Source organism: Lepidochelys kempii, chromosome 3 (assembly GCF_965140285.1).
Source record: "Lepidochelys kempii isolate rLepKem1 chromosome 3, rLepKem1.hap1, whole genome shotgun sequence".
Taxonomy (NCBI): domain Eukaryota; kingdom Metazoa; phylum Chordata; order Testudines; family Cheloniidae; genus Lepidochelys; species Lepidochelys kempii.
This window is the reverse complement of record NC_136382.1, coordinates 99,836,669-99,858,929: the sequence shown is the minus strand read 5'-3', so window position 1 is coordinate 99,858,929 and position 22,261 is coordinate 99,836,669. Positions and strand designations below refer to the sequence as shown.

Sequence of the window (22,261 nt, the reverse complement as noted above, 5' to 3'; positions counted from 1 at the left end):
TTTCCTCCCCATGTGCAATTTATTAATTCTGTTGCATGAACTGGCTAAACTGGTTCTTGGCAATCGATATCATTCAACTGCACTATGCTCTTGTTTGAACAAAACCCAAACAAATAAAACATTACTCTTGATTGTGTTATTTATGGACCAAGATACCAAACTTTGAAAAGGACCACACCTGGCCTCTAAAACTGAGAACACTTTTGTGCACATAACCTTTTTCACAGGCCAGTTTTGTATGTCCCGAACTTTGATTCTCTCTCCCTCCTCCCAGGCCTCCCCAAATTTATTTGGGCACGCTACTTAGGCAGACTAATCATAACCCAGTTTTCATGCCTGAATGCTATTTGTGTGCACTAGTGTTTTTGTATGTACAAAACTGGGCCACAGAAAATTGCACTCAAGAATGTGCCTAAACTTTTTGAGAATACGATCCAGAGTGTTTTGCTTGTCAGTCATCCACATAAGACCTCACTTTTATTACTTCATCACAAAAATCAGATGGTGTACCTGTTCTTCACTTTGGTATCATCAAATGCAGCCGCAATATGGCTGTTCCTTGAAAGACCAAATTGTTTGCCACCCTCCAAAATAGCTGGCTCTATATCAGCAGCACAAGAGTCCTGCAAAATATAAATCATGTCATTGATTGAGCATATGAATTTATTATGTGCTTTACAGCAGTATAAAGCATACATCCGAAAATATAAAAAACCTCTTCTATAGTCTCCTAGGGATGCTAGTAATATTTTTCAAGAAGAACTTCTCATTCTGAACCTCATCTGTCCAAGTGCTAAAGTCCCTTCATTTACCCTGGAGCACTTTAGAATATGTTCTTTATTACAGGTATTGGCTCTGCAACTTCCCAGTGTCTTTTGTCTCGCCACGTAAAATAAAGTTAGCAGGCAATATAATGAAGATTTATTTTAAAAGCAGAGTTCCTTTAGACTTATGTACTGCTTTTTCATCATCAGGGTATGCTCACCAGATCTTTAAATGATTTCTGGACAGCTCAGTGCATCCTTAAATGTAGCTCACTGACACTTATACTTTAAGGTGCTGTCTTATAGAGCCTAAGCAGGACTGAAATCTTAAAGGGACACTATCAACTTGAAATCTAGCCAATCCTTAAAAAAAATAGAAGTAATTGCAGGTGCTACACCTGCCACTGAGTCCCCATGCCATTTTTTTGTTTGTTATACAATCAGGTTTCTTTCTCTGTCTTTCAAAATGTTTTCTCTCTCCCTCTTTCCCCTCCTCCCAGCCCCCCGTTGCTGTTTGAAAGACCCACACAAATATCAGGGAAACTGACTAGTTAATACAGAGGAAAACCAGGTACTATACACTTTGTGGTATCAAATGCACAAACATGACAAACCAAAGAAATAAAGAAAAATGCTGTTTTTTCCCCAGCTATAGTGGTCTCTTTCAGCTACATTACTCTTAGGTGTTACTTGTAACAATAGAAGGTAAAACATTTTCAGAAGTGTGATTTTTTTTTTTTTTTTACTGTGTCCCTTAGAACCTTGATCATATAGCCACGGTCTAGCACTGTTCAATTGAAAGGGCCACAATAATTATTATCTCCCCCAATACTCCACTTTGGGGTATAGTGTGAAGAAGTTTCTCAGAGGATCTAAAACAGCACGATCTCAGGACAATAATACCACAGGAAAAACAGACTTTGGTAACTCTATTTTTAAGCACTGTGTTTAACACTTCTGGATTGGCCACAGCCTCTGTCTGAGCCCTGATTCAGCAGGGGCCCTCAAAGTACAATGTGCTGTCTTGCTTGCCAAAGTGTTCTTTCTGTGAAGTATTTTCAAGATGTCATGCGTGATTCCCCAGGAAACAGGAAATTTCTATTGCAAAGAGGAAATTCCCCTCTCTGTAATTTCCCTCTTCAGTAATGTGATAGTTTGTCTTTCACAAGTCACAAAGAAATCCTCACAGCAGTTGAGAACTTTTTAAAAAACATTTTCCACAAAACCTACTAGTCTGTTCTGATTGTGACAACCCTCCATGTACAGTAGAAGAGCACGCGCTGTGACAAGTACACACCAATGTGCAATTAAAAGAAAAAAGGGAGAAAGATGTTACTCAACAGCACAAAACAAATGAGTGATGAATGTGAGATGATAGTCTTTCAGTGATTAACAAAAGGATAAAGGTGAGGTAATTGCAGGATAATACTCCTCTAATGCTGGCTAATGTCCAAAGCTGTTTTAACCGTTACAGTCTTAGCCTGACAGTTTAACAACTGGTAATGGTACTGTATATATAATATATCCACCATCGGTTGTTTAAACTTGGAGATAAATTAAAGTCTGGAATTGGCAGATGGATGAAGAATGAAAAAAAATGGACCTAAAGTGGACATTTCAATGGCACACTGGTGCATGTTACAATGTTAAGGGGGCAAAGTCTGCCCTTGGTTGTTTGTTTCTGGCCTCCAATGATTTCAGTTAGGGAAAAATTTGGTTGTCAGATGTCAAATATTACTAAACTATCTTAGTTGTTGCTACTTTCAGTAAGCACTGATGCTTGGGCTCAATAGGAGGACTGGTTGGGTAAGGAATTAATGGTCAGTGCCACAAATGTTGCTGGGGGGTTGGTAATAGGTTAATACACCTATTCATTTATTTTGTCATTATATTGGTCTTTTATTCATCTATCCCTTAAAAACAAAGTGTCAGTGAGAAAAAATTGTAAAAGAGAACTGTTCTAGAAAATTCAGGCTTTATTCACAAGCCTATCTCCACACTCATTTCAACAAAGGTCAGCCTGACTTTATCTCTGACAGTCTGACTTTACCTCTTTCACAAGTATGTGAGTTAAAAGCATGCATTATCAGACCAACTTGGAGTTTCCTGGCTCTGTATTTTGTATCATAGCCTTAAGGTGTCCCACATTTAAGCCCAACCAGTTAATAAACCCTAACATCACCTGGGAGCCTCAAAACTGAACCATTTTATTAATTACTTTAACTTCACTATTCCCTATATGACAGGAAACAGATCAGCAGAAACCATTGTATATCACAGAAAACTGATAACCTTAGTGGAGCTGTCTGAGCAAATAGGAACTTCACTGTTCAACTATCTCACACATTCCTCTACAAATGATGCTGCATTAGCACTCACAAGAAAAGTAGTTTGTTAGCAAAGGAAGAAGGCAGCACCACAATTCACCCAACAATGTTAAATAGAACAACTGGGGACCATTTGGGAAAATGCTGGAAGATACCGTGATGATGTCAAAGTAAGCTGTAATGCTGGCACTCTTCACTTCAGTGACAAACAAGTCCTGAGAAGCAGTAAATAATATGAGGCCGAAGCAGCAGTTACCAAGGCATTGTTCTCCAGCAAGACACATTTTAGCAATCCTAGCAGAAGACAGCAGCAAACAGGCGACCACTGTATTTCTAAACTACCTGACTATCCTGTGTCCTGTCTTCTTCTTTTTTTTTAATACAACTTCTTCATTAAGGGTTCAACTCACTGCTGTGGAGATGGAGAGCACATGAGTACTTAAGTCGTATGAATAGGGTGGGATTTAAGTATAGCAAAGTCTTGTTTGGGCCCCCTGCATGTGGGTGAATTTCTGTGCTGAATGGATTTGCACATAAGATTCTTCCAGAATGACTCTCAGGCAATAAATTACCGAATCATAAATGATGTATCCGCTGTTTTGATATAAACCATGGTTATGCTCTTTGTTGCAGGTGCAAATACCGAGCAATAGAGCTGAGTGGAATTTTTCAATACAAATTTTTTGGCAAAAAATACAGATTCAGCAACACTGAAACATTTGGCGAAGTCACGTAGATTTCACCAAATTGTGTTAGCCCCCCCGCCAACATTTTTTTTAAAAACCACAACACTTAAAAAAATTCTGAAAACAATTCAAATGCTTTATTTCAACATTTTCAAAATGAAACATTTTGATTTTTTGGTTCAAAATTATTTTTCATTTTAAAATTTTCTTTAGCTTTATCTAAATGATTTAAAGTGTTCAGAATCGAAACACAGTGTTTTGTGTGCAACCTAAAATTATTTTTTGATTTGCTGAAAATTTTTAATAAATTTGTATGAGTCAGCCCAAAATGATTTTTTTCCACCAATTTTCCAGAATTACCAGTAAACCGAAAAATCCATTATTTGCCCAGTTCTACTGAGCAGGATTTAGGTAAAAATAAATAAATAAATAAATATAAGAAAGCTAGATTACTTAAGGTGCTTTTGAATGTGCAGAATTCGAAAACACTTTTATTTTTCAAAAGAGAAACTTCAGGGGTGTTGGTACATGTGAATTTTTCACACATTTTTATTCAGATTGTCACTTTGGGCAATATATGTGGATTACACAATTCACCATGGTTCCATGTACCTCATGTGTAAATTCCATCTCTTTATTAAACAACAACATTAAACAATAACAATTATTGTAAATAATGTTAAACATTTAACTAATGTTAACGAATATTTATTCCTCTTAATTTTGCCCTTGAAAAATGGCTAGTATAAATACACACGTATTCAGACACTGGAAAGAGTCTCTCAGATTTATAGACAGAAGTCAGCCAAGCAACGGAAACAAAATAAATAAACAAAGAAAGAAACAAACCCTTCTCTCAAACAGCCTGACTTTCTCTCTTTTATGAGAGTGGGAGAGTGGCAAAATGGATTATCACCTTTATCTTGGAGTTTCTTCGCTCTGTATATTTGTGTCATAGACTCAGTGTTTTCGAACTGTATAATTTTTTTTATTGAAAATGGAAACATATCAGTTTCATCATGTTACAATTTCGCCATCTTGTGGGTAGTAATCAAAAGTGTTGCTTTAGTTCCTATATAAATAGGCTGGGCAGAATTCAATTTTAATTTTTTTTATCATTTCAATGGGTACTATAAATGTTTATTTTAAGCATTTTTAAATTTGTATCAATTTACATTTTCACCATTGCTCAAATTATGGGTATGAAGCATTTTTTTATTTGTATTGATTTAAATTTTCATGATTGTGGGAAATTATAAGGGTGGTCAGACAACTCAGACAACACAGCTACAGAGTTGCAACAAACTTCTGGGTTTGTACAAAAACAAACCCAAGACTGTGGATTTTTTCACAATACTTTCCAATTTACTATTTCAAGCCAATGTACATGGCAGAGGGGCATTAACTGGACAGTCTCTACATAAAAGAATAAATGGAAACAAATCAGACGTCAAGAATTATAACATTCAAAAACCAGTCGGAGAACACTCCAGCCTCCCTGGACACTCAATTACAGACCTAAAAGTCGCAATCCTTCAACAAAAAAACTTCAAAAACAGACTCCAACGAGAAACTGCAGAACTGGAATTAATTTGCAAACTGGACACCATTAAATTAATCTTGAATAAAGACATGGAGTGGATGAGTCATTACACAAACTAAAAACTATTTCCCCATGCTAATTTTCCCCCTACTGTTACTCACACCTTCTTGTCAACTTTTTGAAATGGGTCTTGATTATCGCTACAAAAGCTTTTTTTTCTCCTGCTGACAATAGCCCACCTTAATTGATGAGTCTCATTAGAGTTGGTATGGCAATACCCATTTTTTCATGTTCCCTGTATGTGTATATATATATATATATAATCTTCCTACTGCATTTTCCACTGCATGCATCTGATAAAGTAGGTTTTAGCCCATGAAAGCTTATGCCCTAATAAATTTGTTAGTCTCTAAGGTGCCACAAGTACTCTTCATTCTTTTTTCAGGATGCTATGATCATCCTATTGTCAGCTTTTTTTGAGGAAAAAAATAGTATGATTCAGGATTCAGGCTTGTCCTGAGCTTTAGTTGATAATCTGCTTCATTTACATGCTGGATGAAACATCCAGAACTCTATAATAGTGTAGATACCCCAACTACTCAATATCCTCTAGCTATCTACCACACCCATCATCATAATTTTAAGGCACCATTATTGATTCCTCTCCTCTTCCCACATAAAAGAGACTTCTCTTCTAAAACTGTTCTTCATAGACGCAATATAACTTACACGTGCAGGAGGTGAAGGTGGTGGAGGAGGAGAGGAAGAAAACTTGGGGGTGGTAGTTGTGCTCTCTTTCTCCTCTTTAGTATCAGGTTCAAGCTGGATCAAGACAGAAGCAGGGGTAGCTTCATCTTCATCTTCAGGAAGTCTGGCCTCGGGTTCTAGAGTGGGACACTGGCCTATATCTGCATTTTTGAAGGACACAGGCTGAGCGAAGTCCATGGGGCTATGGAGATACAATGAAATCAATAGGTCTCATCAATTCCTCTGCCTCTCTGTGTCACGGAAGAAGCTATGGTACTGCTCTGTGTTCACACTTGACCAAGCACTGAGTCTGTTGCTTTAAAGTGTTATCAATGTGATTTGTTTTACAGAAGTTCCATTTCATTCACCATTCCCTTTTTTCTGTCCACCTGTTCCCTCCAGATCATTAACCTAGTGGAGCAGAACTTTTCCTATGGTTAAAGCTCCACACTAGCATACTAATTTCCATAATCTGACAGCCCAGGATCTCAGTCTTATTTAAAAACAATGGCACAGAGTTCCATTACACTGGTCTATAACACCAACACATTACTCAGGTAAGCTGCTGTGGTCTGGAATGTGGCCGTAGAACACTCTGGTATGTTTTGTGGGCAGGCACTAGTTCTTGCACCCAGAAGGAGACTGACCTCAATAAATCAGACCTATGTCCTGTCAAGTGCATACTGCATATTGATATACCAAAAAGAACAATGGCTTATAAAGCAGTTTTTAGGTACCCTTTTGAGTAAGTTTAGCTTTTGACAGCAACTTTTCTCTTGGCAGATGAGGTGCTTATCACTTCAGTAACCAAAACACTTGTGAGCACTAGTAAGACCTACTTACATGGCATTGATGACAAGGTTCCATATGCAACCCTCAAAAGGGGGTATGTTCCTGACAGGTGCAGCCTGAAAGTGAGGCGGAGTCCCTCCCACAAAGAGCTTTTTAACAGTTATAGACTGATCAGTAGGTAGCCTCTGTGTCTGGCTTCTGTCTTCATCGACTTGAACAGTAAACATCCTAGGAAAAGATTAAAAACAAATGAATAAAAAAGGATCTACTATGGCTATTGCTTGCATTAAAATCACCATTTTGCAGGCACCATTTACTGCTGCACCGGCTACCACACTGGGTGAAGCCAAATTGCATGATTAGCAACACCACATTAAGCAAATATTAGCTACTAACAGGTTCACAGCCACTACTATGCTTCCTTCATTAATTCTCCATCAGGGCATGGCAACACCAGACAGTGGAGTTGCAGTAACAGTAGCTTCTGGTTGAACTGAAAATAGTAGTCCGAAGCATGACAGCACTGACATGGTAAGAGTCAAGCCTGCTGTATGTGACATTATGTATAATCAAATAGGGCTCAGTGGGATATAACAGCATGGGGTCACATTTTGTTTGGCTCTTTATTTTCTGGTTTGTACTAGTTATTATCTTCTTGCTAGAGGACAAACAATTCTCTGGAGTGCTCTGATTGCAGGAATCAACAGTGGATATATACTGTACATTTTAAAAATATATGGTTAGTCTGTTTTGCGGGAAGGGGGTAAGGGAGAAAGCCATGTGGATTGTTCACTGTAATTACGCAAACACATGGTCCAAATGTAAGAGAAGAGGTCACACAAAGACAATGCTACAGAGCAGTGAGATAGAGGCATACACCCATGTATGTCAGTGTAAAATTATTGAAAGATTTTTACCACGTTTATAACAAGGCTAGGAGGGTAGAGAAATCTAGCTTGTTAGGAACCTGTATGCTGAAAAGAAGGAAACAGGTACTAATACAGAGAATGTAGATGTAGAGAGACTGTGAGTTATTTTGATGGGTAACAAACATAACATAATAAGGCATAACAATAACAGGGTGAGCAATCTATCTGCTGCTATCTTTGGGACAATCTGCAGATGAGTGATGAAATGGACAAAGGCTGTAGCAACTTAGCAAGTCTAACTCCATGTGAACTCAGTGCCAAAAGGTGGATCAGAACTTCACTGTGTTTGAAGGTGCAAGTGGAATGCTATTTGACATAATTTCTTTACATTGCTATACTGGATTTAATAGACATTAGCCATGGGAGAGTAACAAAAAAGAGAGAGGACTCTGGTGCAGGTTATCAAGTGTGCTGTTATTTTAGAGATGTTGAGTCAATTCTCTATTTCAGGATCACAAGAAGTTAAATATTAGGGCCTAAATATTTATACATCGGTGCCTAGAGTTAGACATCTAAATCCATGTTTAGGTGCCTAAATAATCAGTCTCATTTGTTCAGAAGAAGTGAGCACCAACAGAACACTCTGAAAGAGTCGGTTTCTGGCAAATAACCTCATTTTCTCAACTATAGATTCATATAACAAAGAAAATTCAATCCTCCCTCCTCACTCCCCCCCGCACCCAAATAATACAAATCTTGTAAATTATAGAATATAAATGAATTAAAAAAACTTTATCCAGGGGAGGCCAATTTTCAAAGTTAAGACACCCAAGTACATGTTATTTGGATGCTCATATGCAGAAACAGGCACTCAAATGTATGCACAAAAATTAAAAATTAGGTTTACTGAGTGCAAAACATCCAATCTCTTCATAGTTACAGGTAGCATCATTTTGATCAAAAGACATAAGTTGTACACTATGCCTTTCTTAGATTCCATTCTATTGCAGGAATTGCTTATACTGTACATTGTTGCTTATTGACACCTTCAGCCAAGTACAATACTTTATCTCATCTTCAGATTACCATAGAAAACATTTACACATTTTGCAACAGAATACTACCAGACAGTGCATTGGTCCTGAACACTATCCTACAATTATCCTGGAATGGGAAGCAATTTGTTTATAATTATATGGACAATTAGCTACTTGAAGAGTTTTCAAATGATGCTCCCCATATTTAAGCCTGAGTTGATGACAAGCAGATAAAGGGGTTAGGTTTAATCATTTATATCTTTTCATTTCCAATCCAGCCTGTGTTACATGAAGTGCACAGTCTTCATTTAATTTGTTTTGTAACAGAGCTACTGAGAAAATTTTGAAGGCTTGATTCTAATATGCATCTCTCATCACTGGATGGCGTTGTAGAGCAGTTATGTTTTGATTTATTATAAGAGATTATTACCTTTGTTATAAGCAGTTTTATTTGGTGATTCAAGTTAAAAGAGTTTACCTTATGTTTAAAAATTTGTATTATCATCATCACATAACATTAGTCTTTCAAGAGAGCATGATGGGTTCTTTTTTTTTAATATAAGAAAAAATCTCTGTCCCTACGAATTTACAATCTAACAAAAAACAAATGACAGGAAATACTGGGGTTGGGGAACAAAATTGCAGTAGGGCATTATTTACAACAAACAGGTGAAAGAGGCAGTGAATTTCTCCTGAGCAGAGATTATAGTGAAAGAAGGCAAAGCCAAGAGAAATGATTTTTAAGGTAGAGGGGAGAAAAAGCACCTGGTGACTAGATGGAAGAGGAAGTTCTTCTAGGCAGTTGGGAAAAAGACAAAGTCATAAGTGGAGTTTAGATTAGATGACCATAATAGTTTTAACTGTAGTTTTCACACATTAGCTGGTCAAGGTGAATCATAGTGAGGCACCTATGGTTCACCCCATCAGTTAATGTGTTCAATTACAATCTGCCCTGGATACATTGGAGTTTATAAAATGCTAACTATCACATGTTACTTACAATGTTTTATAAAAACATCTTTTCTCCTAGTGTGCACAAGCCCACTGAATATTTGTACAGTACGTTCCACAATTGGGCCTAGATCCTGACTGAAGACTTTGGGCAGTAACAGAATACAAATAATAGTAACTGCATAAATCCCTACACATCAAGATGACAATATGTTTATTGTCTCTAATGCAGGCATCCTTAATAAATGGTAATGTGCATCTCCTTAATAGCCTTTTGGTTGCATGTGTCTGAAAAAGTGGTAAGGGAGGTTGAGCTAGTGAAGGGGTGAATATAGCTGAAATATCTGCAATGGCTTCACTGTGATAAAGAAACATTAGTGTTAATCCGACTACTACGTATCTTCATTTTCTTAACTCACTCAATTGACACCGCTGTAACCATATATAAAAATTAGCATGTGGTATTTGGGAAAGGTTATCTGCCACTGCTGCTGTTTTGAAAGCTGTCTTTCTCCGCAACTCTTGCAAAGATGACTTACTGTTCTGAAGATTTATTCTTCATCCACACAAATTAGATTAATAAAGTATATTTGCCAAGTACCAAAAGGTTAAATATAGCAATTTTGATTAATGAAAATCTTAAGAGGAGCTGCCTGATAACCTCACTAAAGAATGTAGCCTTAGCCTATACAGTAATAAAATTAGCAGTCAGAAACTGCTTTTTTTGGGGAGGGTAAAGGAAAACAATGCACATATTATACTCTCCTCCTTTCATAAAAAGGAATACTGATTTCAGTCATCTGGTTTATTATGGTGATTGAATTAATTGTACTGTGAGTTGTATAGCACCCTGAAGTCCTGGTTTGTTACCCTTTGATTCTTTCTATCCGGATGGAGTGTGCTCTACCATCATGAAAATCGCCGGATTCAGGCTTGATGATGATCCTGCGTGGATCTCGTATTCCAGGGGCGATATGCACTTCTAATCGACCTTTGTTCAGGAACACTGCATAATAGGCCTGTAATGTGGGACAGTTATTAAAAGCTAAGCCACGTTCAGAAGGGAACTGCTTCTCTTAGTTTTGCATTTGCCCAAGCTCTCCCTTAGTAAAGCACATCCCTTCTCTTTTGCTTCACCTACTGTTGCTGGTGGTAGGAAGTAATCTCATTACAGGCTCCTCAAGAACTGTGCCACTATCCTACTTAAGGCATAAAAACATAGTAACTGGCTGAGGCTGCACTTAGAATTCCAGCCACTGAGAATAGTGGATCAAATTTTGCCATCATACACTAGACTGAATCAGGAGTATCTTTTTTGAAGCCAAAGGTGTTACTTTACATTTACAGTGGTATAAAAGAGAGCTAATTTAACCAGGAATATACTCAAATCCTGGCATCTGATGCTGAGAGCTAGAATGGTTGTTACACTCCTGGAGGGAGTTAAGATATAGCCATTTCAGTTTTGCTGTTATATTCAGATGGACTAAGATACATAAGCAACATCTTTCATGACATTTTGCAACAAGGTATAAAGTGCCATTAAAAATATTTTACCCTTTTTACATGCATGTAGGCAGAAGAAAAGAGAATCTCAGCTCCAAAGCATCCCTGTTTTTTGCTATTACAAAGCCTGATCTTAAACCTTCCATGCACAGAATTACCATGGATCTCAATGGGAGTTCTGTGTATGGAGAGCTTGCAGAATGATGGCCATAGTTACTCCAGTGACCAGTATCACGTTGTGACGGATTTCCAGGATCCATCCCATAGTCACTCCAGCAACCAATGTTATGTTCATGTCTATGTCCTGAAGTTGTGGAAGTAGCTCCCACCCTACAATTAATATCATGTATGTTTCTTTATGGATCAGCCATTTAAATGTGTTGGCTCTGGAGTATGTTCTTTCAAGCCACCAAGTGTTCTGTTCCAATACAACCTTATAGGTGTGGGGGAGAGCAGTGGAAAATCAACTACCAAATGTACTGTACAAGGAAAATAGCACATCATTTTGTTTTACTATTTCAATAATCTCAGACAACGCCTGTAGTTTTTGGAATTAGTCACTAGGGTAGTGTAGAAACTGTGCTTTGCTGGTGTTAATTCAAGGTCTCGAAGGTTGTTAAACTAGCCTTTATTTTGGGGAGGAAGGGGAGATTGGAGTGTCATTTAAGCTGTGCCCTTGTATTAAAAACAAACAAACCCCAGTATTCTACAAAATCCCCAAACACTAGTAACATTCACGAGGCATTTAGGTCAATGGGAGGTGTGGGTTCACAAGGAAAGCAGAATGGGACCCACAGGAAGCTGGGGTTTTTGGAAAATTACTGTAGAAACTGCAGTAATTATTTAATTAAATCCAGCATATAAACATTGTCTGAGTAGTCCTGAGGAGAACCAAAGAACAATATTCTCGGTTACTCAGGTCTGATAAAAAAAAATGGAAGCAAATGTAGGACACAAAAATAAATCTGGTATTTAGGCTAAAAAGTAGGCTCTGTTGTAGCAGTCACTTAGAGAAATCCAGAACTGATCTGTAAATACTGTCAAATCATTATACCAAAGAAAAACAACCCTGTGCAATATTAGTGCTTTGTGTTACCCAATCCAAGAAATGAAAACATGAATTGACAGAATTCTGAGGATTTAAACCCCCCCCCCAAATCCTCAATAAAGCCAATGTTCAATGCAAAAGTAAATTGTGAACCCCCATTTTATTTCTCCACCAAACAAACAAAAGCTTTGGAAAGAAAAACCTCATTCAGCAGCACTGAACTTCTACTTCATCATAAATCTATCATGGCAATGCAGTGGCTGGGTACAACAAGCTGTGTGAAAAAAGCTCAGCAGAAGTTATGAGTTTTCCATATCTTCTACTGTAGTGTTCTTTACCTGCCCGGTCTGTCTGCGTTTTCTCCTCGGGGGTACAGGTGTCCCACCTGTGCCAAATAAGATGACCCCTGACTCATTCTTGGTGCTGAAGGACAGGTTGATTTCTGTACCCATGCCAAATGAGACTGGCTGCAGTTCCACAAAACCTGGTTTGGGGAAGCTAACTGTGTAAAGGTTCTGTGGAAAGGCGAGAGAGAAGGTGAATTGGTATGACACAAAACAAAGTATGAACCCCCCCATAAAGTTATATTTACTAATGCATAGCATTGAGATAGACTATAATACTTAGCCATTTACATTTTCGAAGTGTTGCACAAGCATTAATCAGTCTGTACCATCAATCATTATTAGAACATTTCTGGAATACTAAATTTCAGAGGGAATGAATGGTTTACATAATTGCAGCCTTATTTCAGAATATCCAGTTGATTTAAAAGTGACCGCTTATTGTTATTTTATCTGACTGTTTTTCCTTTTCCTGTTTTTCTTTCACTTTTAAATCAAGCCAGTAAAGAACAATAACCAATATGAACATGCATTGGATTCTATTATTTGTAAAATTTGACCAGAATACACTTTCTATTAATCATTCATCATTGCTTCACCATCTGCTAAGCACTACTGCTTCACTGATGAGATACACTCATAAATGAAGCACGTATTGCCCATGGCCCAACTGCTTTGCACACTGGCAGATAGTAGCACAATTTAAAGACATGCAGTATATCAACAAATAATAAATCAATGCATTTTATATCAGGTTTTCTGTAACTGCTGCCCATTTGTGCATCATTCCAACTAGGTGTAGAGAATATTTCATAGAAACAGTCACTTTTTCTAAAATTACTGACAAAATGGTAAGTTGAGTGGAGTTGCCCTCAGACAGAGACATAGTAGATTGTGCCAGATGAGGAGGCAGACAGATATCTGCAATATTTTTCTTTGACATTCCAGGGCATTTAACTAGCTGAGTGTTATTTCAAGCCTCATATTTAGTATCATCCTTTTATTGTAAAATGTACAACAAACCCCAAAATTTGTGAGATTCAAAAGAGTTTGTGTAATTCTGTTTGATTTTAAGGGGATAACAAGGCTTATTTTACAGTACTGTTACAATTGTAAATTAATTAATGTTTGTAAAGGACTTTGAGACGCTCAAATAGAAAGTTTCAGAGTAACAGCCGTGTTAGTCTGTATTCGCAAAAAGAAAAGGAGTACTTGTGGCACCTTAGAGACTAACCAATTTATTTGAGCATGAGCTTTCATGAGCTACAGCATCCGATGAAGTGAGCTGTAGCTCACGAAAGCTTATTCTCAGATTAATTGGTTAGTCTCTAAGGTGCCACAAGTACTCCTTTTCAAATAGAAAGTGCTTCAGAAGTGCTGTGTAGCACTGGTATATTCTTAAATCCTGGTACGGTTACTCAACCCTTCTTTTTTCTGAGACAGAAACAATTATTTTTACGCAGCTTACTGTGTGAGAGCCCTTTGCATGGGACTGTGCCTTAATGGGTTGTCACTGTGTAGCCTAGAGGTAGCTGCATTTCAATGATCCTCAATCTATGGTAGGTACTGTATTTTGTAAAGTGCTTTAGGATCCTTTATAATGAAAGATGCTATAAACAGTAACTAATACAAAGTTGGCCTAACTCTATTCTTGTTAAAATCAGTAGTAAAGCTCCCATTGTCTGCAGTAGGTTGGAGCAAAGGTAGGTTTTGAAAATCCCACCCTATGCATGCAGTATGTGATTGATATCTTGTGTTAGCAAAGAAAATCTTTTTTCATCCTTTTACCCAAAGTAAATATGAGACAGACTAACCAACCTCCAGTGTGCATCCTTTGGTTACGCCAACAAAATCAGGGCTGCTCAGTATATTATATGGTGTTCGTGAAATTTCAATATCTTTGAGGCAGCCTGCATATTTCTTTAAGTTCACTTCAGGCCTGTAAAAAAATAAAATTAAAACCATAGCGCTCGTCATGTGAGTTAACATGCAACATGTTTTCTATGCCCACTATAGAGACTTTATCAATCAGATCCACACACTCGTGCATTCATATGCACAAAGATACTCTACTGTATTTTTTTTTAAGCACAGGTACACGTCTGAATGGGCGAGCATTGTGTGCGCATACACAAAGTACATCCTGCTTTCCATCGCTCACCAGCACACAGTACAGTCTGGCTACCATCATCTATCAGAGGTGTTAAAGGATGTTCTTCTCATCCCCCAACAAGAATGGTCTTTGGCTCTACTCTTTTTTTCCTTTAAAGGAGTGCTGTCACCTTTGACATTTAAATGAGGTAAACTACAAAATAGTAGGTAGCTGTCCTCCAGGCAAAACCAAATGATGCAGGCTGGAAATCATAACAACAAGGAAAGACCTTGACTGGAAGACAAATGTTTCTTTCATGTAAACACTAGATCTTGATGGAAGAGGGACTTTTGTAACTTGAAGAAGTTTAGGATGAAATATTTGCTAAAAACTGCAAGAATAATTCATTCCTAGTCTTGGATTTTTCCGACTAAAATAGCTTTCTTGTTTTGCTCTAATGGACTAAGATTCATTCCTTACATATCCCTCATTTTTCCCAAATACCATTCTATAAATGCCATAGTATTATTTCAGCCTTTCCCAGTCAGTTAACTCTCCCTGCACAAAACACTTGGTTTTTGATCTGGATCCTCACTATACAGCCACATCATGAAGGGCATCCTACTGTAATTGCAAAACTCCTGCGCTATGGTTTGCATAGTCTTTCAATGCCAGGAGAAACGACAAAACCGCTGAGCATTCCACCATAACTAGCTTGCTAGTGTGGAAGTAATTCAGAGACCTCAGTTCTAAGGGCACTAAATCAAGCCCCAGGACTCGTGGCCAAGTTGGCCCTTTATTATAGTCATTCGCCACCAATTAGCAAGAACGAACTGCTCGATGATCCCCAGTTCGAACCCCATGAACTCCAGGAACCCCCCGCTATTCAAGCCATGGAGACTAAATCCAAAAGGAGGAGCAGTGACTGTAGCTAATTCACTGATACTGTAGTTAATTCACCTGGAGTGAATTAACTAATAATTCATGTTATTACAGTCTTTGGAGATGACAACAAACATCTTAATGGGACATGGGGACAACCAGACCGACCAAACAAAAGAAAAATGTTTTTAGAAAATAACAAGGAATGAAAACTGGGGAATTAAAACTGAAAACCAGGGCATTAAATTCAGAATCCTGGAAAAATCTATTTAGTATGATTTTCAACACCATTAATTACAAAATAACTTGATATAAACAGTTCATTTCAAATACATATTTTGGAACTGAAAGCCATTCTTTGCATGATAGCCATCTCAGAAAGCAAAGCACAGATTCTGACAATTTTGCATCCTTTACGTAAATTAGACTAACCCTCTGGTTTACTAAAATAATCCAAACTCTGCTTCATTCACAGTCATTCAGTTATAGTCAGTCTTTCATTTCTGATTCTTTACATCCCATCTCTACATCCCATCCAAACAGCAATTCCACATTCCTACCCTTTTTCACTGACATCTCCAATTTCAGAAATTTGCTATTTCCAACCTCCAACTCTTAACTAGAGTTATGGGAACTTTAACTCTGTATGAAATTTTACCTCTGCTTTCATGCTGGGGCTTTAGTAAAACAAGGTCAAAGTTCATTCAGAGATTTTCTGAGATTCACAATAGTTTCTGAAAACCTGGGCTGAATTTCAGGTGAACCTAAGTAGGGTTTCTCTGAAGTAAGGGGGCTTCAAGGGAGACATGTATGGCTTTGTTCTAATCATTGGGGTTTGTTAATTTGGGGATTGCATGTTTCTGACTCAAAACCAGATATTAACATGGAGGTCTGAGCAAAATTGAATTTACACTTGAAAAGTCAAAGCAAAATTCCAGAACACAAACCAACCCAAAGTGAAACCCATGTGCACAAAAGGTGTCACAACCCCCCATCGGCCCAAACTGGCAAGTTTCACACAGATCTGCTGCTAACCTTCCTGCCATTTTTTGGAATTAAATCATTGCCTTGGAGAATAGCACTTCCGGGCCCTGAACTTGTTGAACCACTAAACTGCCCCATGCTGAGCAGAAATCTCCTGTACCTAGCTTTCTTTAACTCGGATCTTGAGCCAATTAAAAAAACAACAACAAAACAATCTACAGCAGACACAAGCAGCTATGTGAAGAGGCGAGAAAGGTATTTGCTTATATGTGTGCACAGCTTGCAACAAGAGAGTGTTAAGCACATAGGAGCAGCTTTGCCTGTTGCAGCAGGAGCAACTTGCTCAATTAACAGCCCCAGGGGAACGGCAGGTGTAAATGCTACCCACAGGCTGCTTCTGCACTGCCACCTAAACCAAGCTGCGCTTATTCAATGCATGCAAGTCATGCAGATATTTAATTATTTTTACCTTGCTTTCATACTAGGATAAAAGAGAGGAAAAAACAATTTTATTTTTAATTACATTCATTGTAGAAAATGATCTAGCTTCAGAACATTTCATATTGAAATTGATCTAGATCTCCCAGTGAAAACAGATGCTAGTTGGTGAGATTCTTTTAATTTAAATAAATATACACCAGGCCTTAATAGGCTAGCACAGTTAACAGTGTTATTCCCCTCCACACATTCTCCCATAAAATGTCATATTGATCAGTAAATTGTTTTATTATTTGTTATCACAATTAGTCCTCAGTAAAATAAAATCATGAAAGAACTGGCAGGAGATGGGTCTGGGACTGATACAGCCTGGCGTTTACAAAGTCACAGGTATCTCGATGTCTGCTGCTTGCAGCAGCTCAGATGATCTTTATCTTTGATAGTAATTTATTGAAACATGCATCTTGCACCAGGTCACAACGGATGAATCACAGCTGCAGGCACAATGGTTCCCACAGTTTCAAATAGCTAGGGTGTTCTTGGTTTCCTAAGTAACCAGAAAGGATATGCCTAGGAGTAATTTCTTCGTATAATTTGGCACACATCCGTGTGACTTCACAATTACATAATGCAATGTGAGACATCATGAGGGAAACAGCTTGGTTTTTTTATTACAAGGTAAACTGATATCAGAGGTACCGTAAATTAAACGTAATAAATTAACAATATCCCTGTTCTCCCCTTGGTTGTGAAACAGCCTCCTAAAGTATAGCTAGGCTTCCTGGTGCACAAGGTGACTTTTTGACTGTCATTATGAAATGTAAATGAAGTTGATCCAGATTAATAGGCTTGTTTTTGTTATAGTTCATCTCCTTGTTGTAGTCAGATTTTTTTGTGTTGCAGAAATAGCTGAGCATTCACTGAATCCCAACAATATTTTTCAGATTATTTAAAAGCCCCTTGTTAAATTCCAGCATCTCATATCCCATTTCTTAAATACTTAAGCACAGGGAAAAAACATGCAATATATTTTATACATAATGAAATGTACTGTGGAGAAGTTTTGCCCAAGTAAGCAGTTGAGGATTGGACTCTCAGAAAAATAAAATAAAATGAAATTAACCACATTTCATTGCATTTAAAGTATACTGCATGATATTTTAAATCTATTCAATATAAATTATTGAGCACAAGGAATTTTATCTTACTGAAGAGTTCAAGAATGGAACCCTTGTCTTCAAATCGATTTTAAAATAAGTACAACATGCCATACATTTTATGTAACACATATTGAAAGTATAGTAGGCAACGATCCTGCAAAGACTTACGCAATCATTTCATGTTAAGTCAATGAGTAGTTTCTGACTTCAGTGAGACTACTGATGTTTGTAAAATTAAACATGTACTTAAGTCATTGCAGGACTTGGGCCCTTCTCTGAGCTACAGGTTTGGAACTGCAAATCCATTGTTATAGGAAGCAAAGAAATGTACGGAGAAAGAGAAGCCCAGTTACATCATTATGGTTCCATACACAGCATCAGGAGGCTTTACTGTAGTATAGTCAAAGCTCACAGTGTATTTCAAATGGAGCAGTGAACAATTCGAGCCATCTTAAGGTGTGAGAGGGCACTTACAGAGGAAATAACACTCAAGAGGATCAATGCCAAGGACCTTTGGTCCTGCATTGGGAATGGAATTCACCATTCTCCTGGCAAGTAAACTTGAGGAGAAATAGGTACATATAATAAACTTACATTATCTGCCCTCCCGATAGGCAAAGATATTGTTTTAAGTCCAATTACCTCAGGTTTCTGAGAGTTGGCAATCCACCAAAATATATTTTCTCATCAGCTTTCAAGTTGAGACCAAAATGGCTTCCTGTAGAAGATGTTGCGATGATCTCTTCCTGATTAGTGTCTATGTCTACAATTGACACATTGGCTGGAAAAGATTAAGAAGTTGGAAATCAGACATGAACTCTATATTACCCAGTGGAAAAAAACAGAAGAAAAATAATTTTTTTGGAATGTAGGAAGTGGGGTAGTAACTTGCAAGTCAGATACTGGATTTCCAAATCATAAATTAGCTGGGTGGAAGAAAAAAAACATATTTTTCTCTGTTGCCATAACAACCTGAAAAATGCCATAGTAATCTTGTATGCTTTATTTTTAAATATGTTCTATCCCCAGTTCTAACTGGTTTGTCTTCAGTGTCAGTACTTTATTCAGTGAAGAGTTCAGGACAAGATCAAGAATGGGGAGATCATTTCACCTCTGCTTTGTTGGTTTGAATCCAATGCAGAACAGAAGTAAGGAAAAGCTTTTACCATATGATAGCTGCTCAGTGCCGTAAACGTTTCAGTTCAAGTCCTATTGGTCATATACTTACCTCACAAAACAAACCTCATCCCACACACAATTGCCAGGATTCTCAACCAAGGTGGAACACAGAATGGATATTGAGACTAAACTCCCCTCTCACCCCTGTAGTTCCTGCTTAGATTATTTAGCCTCTACTTGTACAAAAGCTAAAGCTATGGCACTATTTGAAAACATACTTAGTTTCTGCAATCTGGGTTCCAATGTCCATGACACTGTGCAAGACGTTACTTATAATAGCTGCTGTGTTTATTTACATAATTATTGCACTACCAGTATTTAACTCATTACTTTTTAAAGCATGGTGGGATACCCAGAGTATGAAAAGCATTGTAAAGCCTAAAACCAATTTCTACTATAACAGAAACCGGATAGGTTTGTTTTATGAACTTTAAACAATATCAGGGAACTGCATGAAGAAATCATTTTTCACTCAAATGCATTTTAGAATGTAATTTAGCCAGCTGTTAGGCAGAATTATGCCTGAAAATTAAGCTACCGGTTTCAAAAGAAAATCATAAAAGACCTGGTTGACACTGCAATCAGTCATTTCTAACCTAAGCCACCTGCAACCTAAGCAAAAGAAGTTGCTAAATCACTTTCTTATAGAATTTTCTAATCCAGCAATATTGTACATCATCTTCCCCGTGATTAGATGGTTAGCTGTGCTGGATAGGGTAATTAGAGCACTTCTGATGTTATCACTGTAGGAACTCACCTTGTTTTTGGATTCTTGAGAGGGTGAATGATTTCCATTTCCCATCGTTATGGTTTTGGTTGCCAACAGCAGAAGTTGTACCTGAACCTAGATCGTAGCTGACTTTTATATGCCCATCACTGAGCTCTACGCTCATGAAATCTTTCTGTTAATGAGACAGATTAGACACATTGTTTAGACACACTGGAAGACTGGTTCCTGTTCTCTGTGATAAGCAATATTTAACATGAAACAATTGTTTATTTTCTGAGTGACAATGTACAGGGTTTCTATTTAAGTTGTTAAACTCCTCAGATATTTATTGTCCCTAACTTCAAGTACACTGAAATGTACTGTCAAAGAGTTGTTTTCTTTACTTCCTACCTTCTTATGCAGGTCACCGGCTAAATTGGTGGGCTGTCCTGCAATTTCCCTCTAGTCAGTGATATACCCCAAATGGAATTGGGTAGTTCAGTTTGCTATAATTCCTATCAACCACTGGTGCTGATATTTAAATACCCTGAAGTTGTAGCACTGGTGGCTGACTGGAGCTGTGGTACAATAAACTACAATATCCAGGGCAAACAAAGGCTGGTAGGATGCAGGGGTGGGGGGGTGGGGGGGGGGAATTTCTAGCTCACGAGGGAGCCAGAGACCGGGCTAATGGAGAAGGTAGGACTTGAGAAATGGGGAACTACTAATGCAGGGGCATTTAACCATCAGAGAAGTTTTAATTTTAGTACTTGTTTCTCTCATGGTGCTCCTACCAAACCTAGTGTGAGCCCACATTTTAAGAGAAATGATTTCATGGACTACCTGTGTTTCCATTGTATGGCTCGCTCACACACCCTCCTACTCACAACTGCAAAACATCCCTAGAGCAACTACCATAGTTGCTTACATGAAAAAGTAATATTATGAAAATAATGTATTTTTGGCTCTTTTAATGCAGTTCAGTGACTGGAAATAGGCCAGCACAATGTGATCAGCCAATGGCACATGCCCACTAGTGTTTTGCAATGGTTCAAGAAACACAGTTCTGAAAGCTCCTGTACTGAAGATCACAATCCATATTAGAAGGATAAAGTGGGCTGGATTCTGTTCTCAGTTAGGATGTTGTAAATTTGGAGCACCTGTACTAGAATTCACCAGACCTACTTCAGATTTACATCAGTGTAAATGAGATCAGGATCTGGCCAGCTGTCTTTAGGAATAACCTCTTCCTGCTGTCCACAGACCCTTGACAATGCAGACAAATGAAAAAGTTAACAACCTTAATAAACAATGTCTGAAATTATCCATTTCAGCTGTAGTGTGAGAACATTAACTAATTTTTTTTAAAGAAATGCCAACATCACGTTCTGTTGGCTGTTCCATACATAGTTACCCTATTCTGCTGCTCACATTGGGCACAAAGCATTCTGTACTCAGTCCTTTCTTATGACTATCCATTTCCTATATTTTAAGCGACAAAAAATTTACCATAACTGGGGGAGGAGGGGGCGAGAATCAAAGAATTCTGCTAATTTGAGCATTTCAAAAGTTGAAGTAAAATCTTGGCCCCACTAAAGTAATTGACTTCCATGAAAATTGACCCTTGACATTTTCCCCACATGAACACACCGCTGCTCCCTCTCACCCCTCACATCCGAACACAAGAAGCTGGTGGGTTTTATGGCTTGTGAGTTGTGGAGTCTGAAATGATTTGTATATGAAAATATTCAAGCATGATAGGCAGACTCCACAACTCCCAAGCCATAAAACCCACTAGCTTCAGTACTGAAGTGATAATCAGCACATTTGATTTTTAATTTCCATTTCTCCTTTTGAGTAACAGGTATTCAGTAATTTTAACGATAGCATGAAACATGAGGGGTTTTTATTTTTTACCAAGTCATGTGTTGCAAGGTACATCAGCAGAGCACTAGAAGAGAAGGTCTTGAACTTGAACATGACCATAGAAACATTGGGGTTCCAGCGGACTGGGCGGCTCACCAAAGCATAACCATCTCCATCAAACTGAATAGTTCCTTCACTGTCTGGCACCTGTGGGCTATAAAAGAATGGAATTTCTACCAGTTTTTCTGGCTGCTTTGGGGTAAAAGGGAACCATGGGAATTTGAGGGAAGCCAAATTTTATACAAACATGTTTTCTGACACCTGAACCCTTAAACTCAGT

The 22,261-nt window shown here is 37.9% G+C and overlaps 1 protein-coding gene across 2 annotated transcripts in view; it reads right to left on the bottom strand.

The window, feature by feature from the left end:
• The window catches only part of LAMA2 (laminin subunit alpha 2), a 456,646-nt gene that overhangs the window by 12,962 nt on the left and 421,423 nt on the right, over positions 1–22,261 (bottom strand). The window contains exons 49-58 of one of the 2 annotated variants that reach the window (XM_073337269.1): positions 21,973–22,135; positions 20,104–20,248; positions 18,810–18,948; positions 17,039–17,050; positions 14,430–14,550; positions 12,606–12,782; positions 10,587–10,735; positions 6,911–7,087; positions 6,050–6,269; positions 511–623 (exon numbers count right to left, since the gene is read on the bottom strand). In XM_073337269.1, coding sequence (XP_073193370.1) covers positions 511–623; positions 6,050–6,269; positions 6,911–7,087; positions 10,587–10,735; positions 12,606–12,782; positions 14,430–14,550; positions 17,039–17,050; positions 18,810–18,948; positions 20,104–20,248; positions 21,973–22,135 — 1,416 coding nt within the window. The remainder of the gene's footprint in view (positions 1–510; positions 624–6,049; positions 6,270–6,910; positions 7,088–10,586; positions 10,736–12,605; positions 12,783–14,429; positions 14,551–17,038; positions 17,051–18,809; positions 18,949–20,103; positions 20,249–21,972; positions 22,136–22,261) is intronic. The other variant, XM_073337270.1, reaches the window with a different exon arrangement.